General features: G+C 28.6%; 1 protein-coding gene across 1 annotated transcript; it reads left to right on the top strand.

The window, feature by feature from the left end:
* Positions 1-5,570: 5,570 nt before the first annotated feature.
* LOC124419261 (acetylcholine receptor subunit alpha-like) lies at positions 5,571-6,425 on the top strand. The gene is made up of 2 exons (XM_046947893.1): positions 5,571-5,968; positions 6,366-6,425. The coding sequence occupies exons 1-2, from the start codon at positions 5,765-5,767 to the stop codon at positions 6,423-6,425; spliced, it is 264 nt and encodes an 87-aa protein (XP_046803849.1). The 5' UTR covers positions 5,571-5,764.
* Positions 6,426-13,122: the final 6,697 nt, after the last annotated feature.

The following is a 13,122-nucleotide window of genomic DNA, read 5'->3' on the forward strand; positions in this document are numbered from 1 at the left end:
ATAATTGAAAACGTTTTAAATACTTTTTTCTATTCATTAAAAAATATATTTGCAAAACAAAAGGGAAAATTATTTTAATTTAACAAAAAATGCAAATCATATTTTTTTGCTGTGTATTTTTTGTATTTTTGGATTCCAAACATACATAAAATACACAGCTGAATAAAACCAAATACATCTACACACACACGTGTACATCTTTTTCTATGTACAGTGTTTTTGTTGCTTTTTTAACAATTTTTTGATGAAATTTTCAGAGGTTGTCTCGGATTTTTGCTCATATCTCCGTTATTTATCGACCGATTTTGCTGATTTTAAATAGAGATCTTCTCGAAAGCATGTCCAATAGAATAATTGAAGATTCGGATCTCGCCGATATCTGGGGTCCTTTAAAAACTGATTTCAACAGACAGACAGACGGACATGGCTTAATCGACTCCACTATCTATAAGGATCAAGAATATATATACTTTATAGGGTCGGAAAATTATATTATAGAAATTACAAACGGAATGACAAACTTATATATACCCTTCTCACGAAGGTGAAGGGTATAAAAATTGAATTAGATGAAAGCTATAGCTTGAGCCCTATAAAGATAAAAAAAATAAAATCTAACAATAGCTAATGAGAGAAAATATAAAAGAACTAAATTGAGATATAATTATATAAGTTACAAAAATAAAACTCAGAAGAAAGTGACGGCCAAAAGTTTAAATTAAAAAAAAAGGAAATAATAGTCGAAATAAGTACAGATTATTTATATAAGTATAGATATTAATCATCGTTTTATTAGTTGTATTTGTGTTAATTTAGTCTATTTATAATAAATAATGATTTGAAGTTGAAAATGATGCTTACCAGGAGAGATTAATTTGTTAAGAATTTGGCAATGTTGAACAGGTAAGTGGAAGAGTTCGGTCGTGTGGATTGAGGGCCGTAGGAAGATATATTCGGAGATTCTACAACAAGGCTGGGAGGGCTAATAACGAGACGAACATCAGTCTCAAGTTTTTGCGTGTGGTATTGTGCAAGGTATATTTATTTTATAAATAAATAAATAAATAAATAAATAAATATACCTTGGTATTGTGTTGTATGTAGTTTTGCAGTCTTACCTTTTTGTGTTCGTGTTTATAACCTGACGACAGGGTTGGAACCTCCTGGGATGGGAAAGCTAGTCGGTGGAATCGTCAGGCAAAAGAAGACCGTAACAGATTCCAATCTGATTGGCTAAAAAAATTTGAAAGGATTGTCATATGCTTTAGGTATTTTAGTTTCTTTTAATGTCCTTTTTCAATCAGAAAAGCCAATTTTATATAAAATGAAAAGTTAAGTTTTTAATATATTGCAAATATATTCTTCAAATTATATAAAAATGGATGTTTTGAAGTCAAAAAGCGTTTGGCAAATCAACGAATCTATGAAAACCTATTTCAAACATAAATGATATTTATATTGGAGTTGCTGTATATGAATCATTAACACAGATATCTGCATCAGAAAAAACAATCATTCTTCAAGATTGTAGAGAATTTTACATGGAGGAAATTCGTCAAATTAAATTCAAGATTTGATTTTAGTGATCAAATTTATTCTATTGTAGATATTGTTAATCCAAAAGTTGCTCAGTCTTTTGAACCAAAGACATTATCCCTATTTAAAAAAGATTTCCGTCATTCGACACAGATTTACAACAACTTGATAATGAATGGATGAAATGTATGAAAATTTGTATTAAGATACTCCATTATAGAAAGTAATTATTTTATAGAAAAAATTGTCAGAACACCCTTTCAATAAAAAAGTATAAAGTAAACCTTTTTCTACTCTTTAGTCTGCAAAAGAATGTCTTGTGTTTTCTATACAAATTTGTTTTTATCTTTATCATAATTTTAAAAATAAAAATTTCTGTGTTATTGCAAAATGCATTTAATTTTAATATAATTTTAAAGTTTTTTTTTAAGAAATAAAAATTACTAGCGCTTCAGTGCCTTTGTGCCGCTTTTTATATATGATATATATTTCTCCAGAATTTTATCGTTTGGTAATATTTTTAAGTGAATTATGGACGTGAGAGAGATGTAAGAACAAAATTTCATCAAGTTATCTTTTTATATAAACACACAGATGGACAGACTCAGAAATTGATAATGAACCGATACTTTAAGGACCAATATTTGGGACCAAGGACCAATATATGGTTTTTAATGGCCGCTAGGGAAACACTACCAAATTGGTCTATATCAAGTATAGCCATCGTAGTTCCAGCTTTTGCCAAGTTATCAGCAATATTATTTCCAGTTATATATCGTGTCCTCTTACCCAAATAAGAGAATTATCATCTCGCCATCTTATTAACAGGTTGACTGCCAGTATAGATTCTTATATACCCGATAGTATCAATGTCTATTTATTGTCCTGTTTATACCCTACACCAGGGGTCGGCAAACAACGGCACGCGAGCCAAATGGATCTCTTTAGATGTGGATCTGTGGCTCTTTAGCTTCTTACTCACATTTTTTTATAAAAACAATATTTATATATTTTAAAATTTTTACGATTCAATTAACGAGCAATGTATTAAAACCAACAATTAAGCCTGTTTTGAGTTTTAAAGTCATTTCCATAAGACGAATTTCTGTTGGGGTATGGACAATAATGATATTATTAGATCAGTTATGAGCGTTAGAATCCTATTCTGAAGTAGATCTAATGTAAGGAGACTGGTCAATTATGTCCCGACTGTGTAACACATTATTAAGTGACATAAAAGCGATAGGGTTATTTTCTAATGGAGATCTAATATGAGGGGTAGGATCAAATATGAGTCGATCGTTACTACATTTGGTAAAGCTATTTTTGTTCCTGTTTGTTTTATAATCTCGTTATAAAACTGCTATAATTAAGCAAGTTATGAGTGTTAAAATCAAAATTCGAAAATGTATTTTGGTTCTTATACAACTTATAATGATAATTTTCGAAAGGGGATTTATATTGGGGTTGGTCAATTGTTCGATGTAAGCGATACATCACAGTATAATATCTGTTTGCATAAAAAACTTGTGCAAAGTTTTATGTCGAATGCTTCCCAATTAATTTTAATAACAATGACACCTTATACTGTCTTGTGGCAAATGCCTTTTAAATGGTACCACTGTCGTTCCACTCTAATAAAAGTTTATTTTTATATAACAAGTGCTAAAAAACGCATTCGAATGAGCCATAAGAATTCAAAAAGTATTTGTAATTAAAATTCTTTAAGAAAGATTTCTTGCAGAATTATCTTGTAGATAATGAGAAAAAATTTTTTTGGAGATAATTAATAAAGTATTGGTAATGTTTCAATAAATAAACATTTTGTGGCTCTTTTAAAATCCATGTTTTTTAAACTGCAAATTTTGGCTCTTCCGACTCAAAAGTTTGCCGACCCCTGTCCTATACAACAGAACCCCTCGAAAAGGGCTTTTGAGTTCATAATTATGGTTAATATAACTGTATATCGATAAAAAGCGGCACAACTAAGTTTTATACAAGCCTTGATGACCTTGCCAAATTTCATATAGATTGGGCCTCATTTGACCCTAGCTCCCATACAAAAAATTGCGATGAACGATTCTCAAAATAATATTATAAATTTTAGCCTCGAACTTCAAACTTTCTTTCCATTTTGTGTGAGTAAACTTTTCAATTTATTACATTGAAATGTTGAAGTGGATATACATACATATCTGTTAGGCTTCATTAGGCAGCATTATTTTTGAAGTTCTGATATCATTCCTTTTATGAAAGTTTTTGGAACAGCGCTAATATTGGCGTAATAATTTTGTTAAATTTTCAACTACTTCATCTGCAAATCTGCGGCCAAAATACCGATTTTGGGCGACATTTTTTTATAGACCGAAAACTGCTGAACATATATCAAACCCGACTTTAGTATACTATTTTACAGGAAAATTTAAGATATATAAACTTAATTTGACAGAATTTAGATGCACTATAAATTCAAAACCTGTCTCATCAAAGTCTCATCACATTTAAAGGGTTAATAATATTTTCATATAGTAGTATATAGGCGAAACTACTTGTCAAGGACCTAAGTCCCCTGTCAAAGACCTAACTGGTGAGAATGTGTTAGTAGAAGCACAAAAGTAAACACAGTTGTTCAAAAGGTTCTAAATAAAAAAATTTATTTTTTGGACGTTATTCTTTGTGTGTTATTAATGAAATTTTATATGGCAGTGAATGAAAATATTAATTATTTACTTTTTGAAAAGATATTTTATCTCAAAAACATATTATAAACACGTCTTTTTGCTATTTTTTGTTGAATTAAAAAAAGTATATAAAATAATTTTTTAATTTTCAATATTAAAATGTACAGCTTTTCATTTTTCAATTTTAATTATAATAAATTGTCAAAGAATAAAAAATATGTTTTTTCGTTTGTAAAATATAAATTATTTTCGGGATTTTAAATAAATGAAAAGTGTTGAAAAAAATAATAATCATTAAGTTTAAGTGATAAGAAAACTAATAAGTGGTAATATCCTCGCAATTTTGCGAAGAAAATTTGATGTTTAGTGAGTGCGTTTAGTTCTCACAAGTTTGTTTTATTCTCTCAGAGCTCGTCTGTGTGAAGAATTTAAAAAATTTTTCTTTGAAAACCCCTTTAGCATAGAATATTACCGTAGAAGGCCAACTCTCGCGGAAAAAACCTAACTCAGCTGTCAAAAAAACATAACTCTAAATATGTATTAGTAAAATTTTCATTAAAAGTGTTAGCGTATGAAAGCTTTTTACCACACATACAATGTCCACGTAGTTGTATAAAATCGGTCGAAGTAATATTACAATGTTTTTATTGCATTAATTTTCTTAAATTAATAGATTTTAAATAGTAGATTGTATTTATTAAAGCATGATAATATTTTTCATGCATTCTATACTTGTTAAAATATATAAAGCTTTAATTTCTTGGATTATTATAAATTTGTTTGCTACTAAGAAATGCTACTCTGCACCTTCAATTTGAAATTAGAAAAACAAAAAATTAAATGTCAAACAATTGAAAAAATAATTTTTTGGTTTGTGAAAATTAAAAAGATAAAGAATAATATATTTTCTTTATCTTTTTACAAACAATTGTAAAAAAATAAATAATATGTGTTTGTGTTATAAAAATTGTGTCCGAATCGTTTTTTTGTGAGAATTTTGGACATGAAATATTGAATATTTGTTGCTGTAGCTTTGTGTTGAATTCACACAGCACATATATGTGTGATTTTCGTTGTTGTTGTTTTTTATGAAAAAAATTTGAGTTGACATTCTTTCTATGCCCTTTAGTTTCGCCCAGTGTACACTTAATAAGGTAGCCTCGTCGCTACAACAAATACAACAATACAAAAACAACAGGCGATTTGTTATTGTAGAATAATCCCATCTGTCAAAAAAAGCTAGAGAATAAAATTTTTTGTGTGACAACCGCTTCAGTTTCGCCTATATGTACCTACTATATGTAAATAACTGTGTTAGTTACGATGTGAAACCTTTATATGTGTAAGGTAATGGACTTGTTATTACGCTTGACAACATTTAATTATTTATTTTATTTAAAATAGTAATAAATGGATGAATTCCTATACAAGAATTAGATTAAACTATCGTTCCGTCTAAATATGATAATATCGAGTCATAAACATAAAACAAAACTTTTCATTGTATAACACTATCTAAATCTTGATTCTACATAAACACATAAAAAATGAAACCAACAACCGGTGAAACCATTAGAGCATGGTTATTATCTGCTTTAATGGTACATGGAGCTGTTGCTGGAAATCCTGATGCCAAACGTTTATATGATGACCTTCTCAGTAACTACAATAAACTTGTCAGACCGGTGGTTAATACAACAGATGTTCTTAAAGTCTGCATAAAATTGAAATTATCTCAATTAATTGATGTGGTAAGTTTTTTCTTATACATATTTTAAGTATTTTTATAAATATATTAAAGCGGAATACGGTAGGGGTTATTTCTTAAAATCAAAATCAAAAAATAAATAAATTTTTCAGTCCGGTCGGCTATTTAAGAAATATTTATTAAAAAAGCCGGAGTCATGAAATAATTCCCCAAAACAAAAATAAAATAACTCCCTAAAGATTTGTTCAGAAAGCAAAACAACGAAATTTGATGATTTAATTCGTGTTTTGGGGCATTATTTCCAATTTAAAATGGGAAGGTGTTCCATTATGAAATAATTCATCAAAATTCAAAAATTAAATAAATTCCTAAAAATATTTTGGGGAGTTATTTCATTATATTACATTTGTCACATGAAATTAATAATATATGTCTAAAAGCCGGCCTTCCTTTCGCCGGCAGTAAGCCGGCTATTAAGGGAATCTTTATTAAGCGATTAAACTGAAATGTATTAAACTTTGAAGACCCACTCGAAAGTATGAGCGACTTACTTTTTTTGTCACTAACACCGACTTGTTCCATAATTAGTTATTTTGAAATGGGAACTTATTTCATTTTAATATTAGGAATTTGTTTCATATGAAATGAATCCCCAAAAATGGGGTGTTATTTCATTTTAATTTAGGAAGTTATTTCTTTCGTTGGTGCTTTTTTTATTTCAAAATTGGGGAATTATTTCATAATTAGGTAGCTATTTCGTGAGAAGTTATTTTATGACGCCAAAAACTTTGTTCAGAAAGCAACAAGAACAAAATTTAAGGAATTAATTCGGTTTTTGGTGCATTATTTCATATTTAAAATTGGAAGTTATATCATTATGAAACAATTCCTCAAAATTCAAAAATGAATTAAATCCCTAAAAATATTTTTTTAAATTCCTCAATAAGATGTATTCTTCAAAAAGATGTCTCTAGTATACTAACAAGTAAGAGTTCTATATTCGGCTGTGCCGAATCTTACATACCCTTCACCATGATGTGTTTAAAGCCTTTTGTACCTTTTGAAGAACGAAAAAGTACCAAAAAGTCCCCATCTATGGGTCCTCAGTTAATCCGGGCCATACAAACTTAATTACATGTTCCTAGGTTCAATATTGTAGAAATTGTAAAAAGTACCTTTTGAAGAACGAAAAAGTACCAAGAAGTCCCCTTTTACTGGTTCTCACTTAATCCGGGATATACGAACTTAATAACATGTTTCTAGGTTCAATATTATAGAAATTTCAAAAAGTACCTTTTGAAGAATGAAAAAGTACCAAAAAGTACCCTTTCATGGGTCCTCACTTAATCCTGGCCATACATACTTAATTACATGTTTCTAGGTTTAATATCGTAGAAATTGTAAAAAGTACCTTTTGAAAAACGAAAAAGTACCAAAAAATCCCCTTTTATGGGTTCTAACTTAAGCCAGACTCCACATACTTAATTTCATGTTTCTAGCCAATAACAAAACATTAGTACTGCTCTCGCTCTGCTGCTCTTGCTCTGCTTTGCTTTTATAAACAAATTGCAATAACAATATTTACCGTATTGTTATGTATTTGTTTTTGTTTTTTGCAGTTTCTGTCTGAGCATGAATAAAAAATCTAAATTTTATATGAAATTTTCAGAGGTTGTCTCGGTATTTTGCTCATATCTCCGTTATTTATGGACCGATTTTGCTGATTTTAAATAGCGTTCTTGCCGGTCGTATGTCTGATAGAATTATGGAAGATTCGGATCTCGCAGATATCTGGGGTCTTCTAAACACTGATTTCAACAAACATACAGACGGACAGACAGACAGACAGACGGACAGACAGACAGACAGACAGACGGACAGACGGACATGGCTTAATCATCTCCGCTACCTATAAGGATCCAGAATATATATACTTTATAGGGTCGGAAAATTATATTATAGAAATTACAAACGGAATGACAAACTTATATATACCCTTCTCACGAAGGTGAAGGGTATAAAAAGGACATAAGCATCCTAAAAAGATAATTTAGATATATGAAAAAATAGTCCCCTTGTACCCAAATAATAAAACAATTTTTTTTTAAATTTTTATAAATCCATTCAAATAAAAAAGTTTGACATCAAATTGCAATAAAAGGTGCGAAACATAGAATATTTTTTAAAAGTTCACTAAAACGACTTATATCGGTTAAAATTAATCTAAAATTTTTTTATTATTAAAATTTTATTTTGTTTCAAATAAACAAAAACATATTTTGACAGAGAAGGTATGCAAATAAGAAAACAAAAAAATTATCAGCTGTTCGATCGCATATACCTGTTTAGTGTACACTGTGTACATATCGTCTAATATATATGAAACATTGAATGTGTAAAGCGCCTTGGCGATACTAAATTGTTGGACTCAAACCAAGGCGAATTCAGATAAGGTGGTGGCCAAGGCGAATTCATATAAGGTGGTGTTAATCAATCAGCTGATAATTTTTTTCTTAATTCGCCTGGTTTACCTAGCTGTCAAAGTTTGTTATTGCTTACATTTTTATATTTAAAAATTTCCGTTAAACAGAGAAAAACTTCGTTAATATTTTGAATAATTTATGTAAGAAATCTGAAAATACCAAAAATCTCGTAAAGAAATATCATTTTATTTAAATAATGGCATAATTGGTATGTATACAAATATGTTATTTAAGAGAAATATTTTTTCTATTAAATGTTAACATATTACAAAATATTGTTTTATATTTTATATAAAAATTATGTAGATAACGTGATTAACTAAAAAAAATCTCTTCCGGAACACTTAATATTAAGAAACGCATACGAAGTATTTACCCGGCTGGCAGCAAATGACTTCTACGTTATGGCTTAATTTTGAAATCTATTAAATGTTAACAAATTAAACAATATTGTTTTATATATACACTATGTTGATAAAAAGATTAACTGAAAAAAGTCTGTTCCGGAACGCTTTATATAACAAAACCCATATGAGGTATTTACCCGTCCCGCGGCTGCACCATTATGGACAAATATTGAAAATTACTCCGCCGGAGTAGAATTATACATTCGCAACAAGTATTCATTCCTTCGTAATATAATATTTTCATGAATATGTACTTTTTTTTGTTTATTTTTCACAAAAAATGAAGTTTTACTTAACTTAAGGCACTTACTTAAATTTTGCAAATTAAGCTGCCGGAATAGAATTTTTCGATGGAAACAAACATTATTTAATTCAGAATATATTTTCCTCACAAATTTTAATACCTTAATCTTTATTTTTAATATAATATAAACATTTTACAAAAATTTTTCATCAAATGAATTTTCCGTACACATGGATTTTGACATTTACGAAAACCAAAAGCAAAAACAAAATACATGGGAAATGTTGTTGTTGCAGAACTGCCACCACCTTATCTGAATTCGCCTTGGTGAGGTCATTTCATTTTGCGGCGAATTAATGAAATTTTTTATATATGTAGTTTGACAGCGTCGGGTTTGAAAGAGAATTTTTTTATATGGACTTTGACAGCTTTGGGCTAAATTTCCACGGACAAAAAAACAATCAACTGTTGAAATGACTTCACCTTATTAGTTTCGCCATGATTTTACATGTACTTTGTCAAGGCGAATTCAGATAAGGTGGTGGCAGTTCTGCAACAACAAAATTTTACATGTATTTTGTCAAAGTAAATTTATAAAGTAGACTCATTTGAACAGTTGACTATTTTTTTTATACTTGCTATTTGTGGACTTACTTGTCAAAAATGTTTATGTTGCCATATTTGTTTTCATTTTAACGCTTGATTTTGTACAAATTTCTGAGTATTTTGTTGTATTTAATGTGAAAAAGTGTATTTTTAAGTGTATAATATTTTTTAAAATGTTCTAATTTTTAAAAAATAAAGAAAACTCTGTGACTTTTAATATAAATAACAACTTATTTTTGGAAAGTACAACAATAATGCCATATTTTCCATTAATTATTGGTTCATTTTTGTAAACAAATTTTGACAAGTGGGTATTTCGAACAAAAACAAATTGCCTGTGGTTTTTGTAGACGTTTGTTGTACAACAACTCGTGTCGCTACTTTATAAATTTACTTTGTATTTTGTTTTTGCATTTGGTTTACGTAATGTCAAAAAATGTTTATATTATATTAAAAAATAAAGATAAAGACATTAAAATTTGTGAGGAAGATATATTCTGAATTGAATAATGTTTGTTTCAAACGAAAAATTCTATTCCGGCAGCTTAATTTGCAAAATTTAAGTATGCCTGATGTTAAGTAAAACTTATTTAACTCTTTTGTGAAAAATAAACATAAAAAGTACATATTCATGAAAATATTATATTACGAATGAATATTTGCTGCGAATGGATAATTCAATATTTTCAATATTTGGCCATAATGTAGCAGCCGCCGGACGGGTAAATACCTCATATGGATTTTGTTATATAAAGCGTTCTGGAACAGACTTTTTTAGTTAATCTCTTTGTCTACATAGTGTATATATAAAACAATAGTTTAATTTGTTAACATTTATTAGATTTCAAAATTAAGCCATAACGTAGAAATCAGTTGCCGCCAGCCGGATAAATACTTCATATGCGTTTTTTAATATTAAGTGTTCCAAAAGAGATTTTGTTTAGTTAATCACGTTATCTACACAATTTTAATATAAAATATAAAACAATATTGTGTAATATGTTAACATTTAATAGAAATAATATTTTTCTTAAATAACATATTTGTATACATACTAAATATGCCGTTATTTAAATAAAATGATATTTGTTTACAAGATGCTTGGTATTTTCAGATTTTTTACATAAATAATTCAAAATATTAACGAAGTTTTTCTCTGTTTAACGGACATTTCCAAATATAAAAATGTAAACCAAGGCGAATTCAGATAAGGTGGTGGCAGTTCTGCAACAACAACATTTTCCATGTATTTTGCTTTTGGTTTTCGTAAATGTCAAAAACCATAAGTACGGCGAATTCATTTGATGAAAAATTTTTGTAAAATGTTTATATTATATTAAAAAATAAAGATATTAAAATTTGTGAGGAAAATAAATTCTGAATTGATTAATGTTTCTATTCCGGCAGCTTAATTTGCTAAATTTAAGTAAGTGCCTTAAGTTAAGTAATACTTAATTTTTTGTGAAAATTAAACATAAAAAAGTACATATTCATGAAAATATTATATTACGAATGAATAAATATTTGTTGCGAATGGATAATTCTACTCCGGCGGAGTAATTTTCAATATTTGGCCATAATGTAGCAGCCGCCGGACGGGTAAATACCGGAACAGAGTTTTTTAGTTAATCTCTTTATCTACATAATGTATATATAAAACAATATTGTTTAATTTGTTAACATTTAATAGATTTCAAAATTAAGCCATAACGTAGAAGTCAGTTGCCGCCAGCCGGATAAATACTTCATATGAGTTTCTTAATATAAGGTGTTCCGGAAGAGATTTTTTTAATTAATCACGATAACTACACAATTTTAATACAAAATATAAAGCAATATTGTGTAATATGTTAACATTTAATAGAAAAAATATTTTTTTTAAATAACATATTTGTATACATACCAATTATGCCATTATTTAAATAAAATGATAGTTATTTACGAGATGCTTGGTATTTTCAGATTTTTTACATAAATAATTCAAAATATTAACGAAGTTTTTATCTGTTTAACGGAAATTTTTAAATATAAAAATGTAAACAATAACAAACTTTGACAGCTAGGAAAACCAGGCGAATTATGAAAAAAAAATTTATCAGCTGATTGATTAACACCACCTTATATGAATTCGCCTTGATGTAAACAATAACAAACTTTGACAGCTAGGAAAACCAGGCGAATTGAGAAAAAAATTATCAGCTGATTGAATAACAAGGTGATGTCATTTCAACAGCTGATTGTTTTTTGTCCATGGAAATTTAGCCCGAAACTGTCAAACTCCATATAAAAAATTCTCTCTCAAACCCGACGCTGTCAAACTACATATATAAAAAAATTTTATGAATTCACCGCAAAATTAAATGACTTCACCTTATAGTCAATTCGCCTTGAACACCACCTTGATGTTATTGTTGCAGAACTGCCACCACCTATCTGAATTCGCCTTGATTGTAATTAAGGGATACTTTGACCTGGTTCACACTAGAAAACTTTTTTTGGGAAACTTTTGATTTTTGTGTGTGAGAAAAAGAGAAATAAATATCAACTATCTCTTTCTTCCACACACAAAATCAAAAGTTTCTCCAACAAAAGTTTCCCAGAGTGAACCAGGTCTTTATTGGAAACTTTTGATTTTTGATTTTGATTTTATGTGAGAGAGAAAAAAAATAATCTTTTTTTCTCCTTCTCTCACACAGAAAATCAAAAGTTGTTCAAAAAAAGTTTTTTAGAGTGAACCGCCACCACAAAGTATACAGAGATGTCACTTTTGATATTTGAAAAAGTCTAAAATCTGCTTTTGTTTGATTTTGAAATTGTTTGGTGGAAAGAGGCATATAAAATACAGCTAAAAATTCATGGAAAACGTTTTGTGCGAAAGAGAGGGAAATAGCTTTTTGCTCGTGACGTCTCTGTATACCCTGTGTCGCCACTAAAAGCACGGCCCCCAAAACACCATATGTGTTATTTATTTTGAATATTTAAAAATTGATAAAAAATATATACATATCATTATATATAAAATATATACATATCATTATATATAAAATATATAGATATTAATAGATATTAGGCTTCGTTTCAAAAAATAAAATGTTTCTTGTTTTTGTGATATCACAACTTTTTAGGTTTTTTTTTATCAGGGATTACTATGCTGTAAAAATTTTTTCCAACTACTTTCTCTGCATATCTAAGGCGGAAACCACTGATTTTGAGCAACAAAATTTTTTATAGAAAAAATCAATAAAAATAATCTTTTATTTGTGAAAATTTGTGCATAATCAAAGTATGCTTTTTCTGAGACAAATGATGAAAAAGAAAAAAAATATTCATATAGTAGTACATATAGGCGAAACCAGTGTACACTTAATAAGGTAGCCTCGTCCGCACAGCTGATCATCAGCTTTTACAATCTTATCTGTCAAAATTCCTGTTTGTTTACATAGAAAAAAAATCGCAA

This window comes from Lucilia cuprina, chromosome 4 (genome assembly GCF_022045245.1).
Source record: "Lucilia cuprina isolate Lc7/37 chromosome 4, ASM2204524v1, whole genome shotgun sequence".
Lineage (NCBI taxonomy): Eukaryota > Metazoa > Arthropoda > Insecta > Diptera > Calliphoridae > Lucilia > Lucilia cuprina.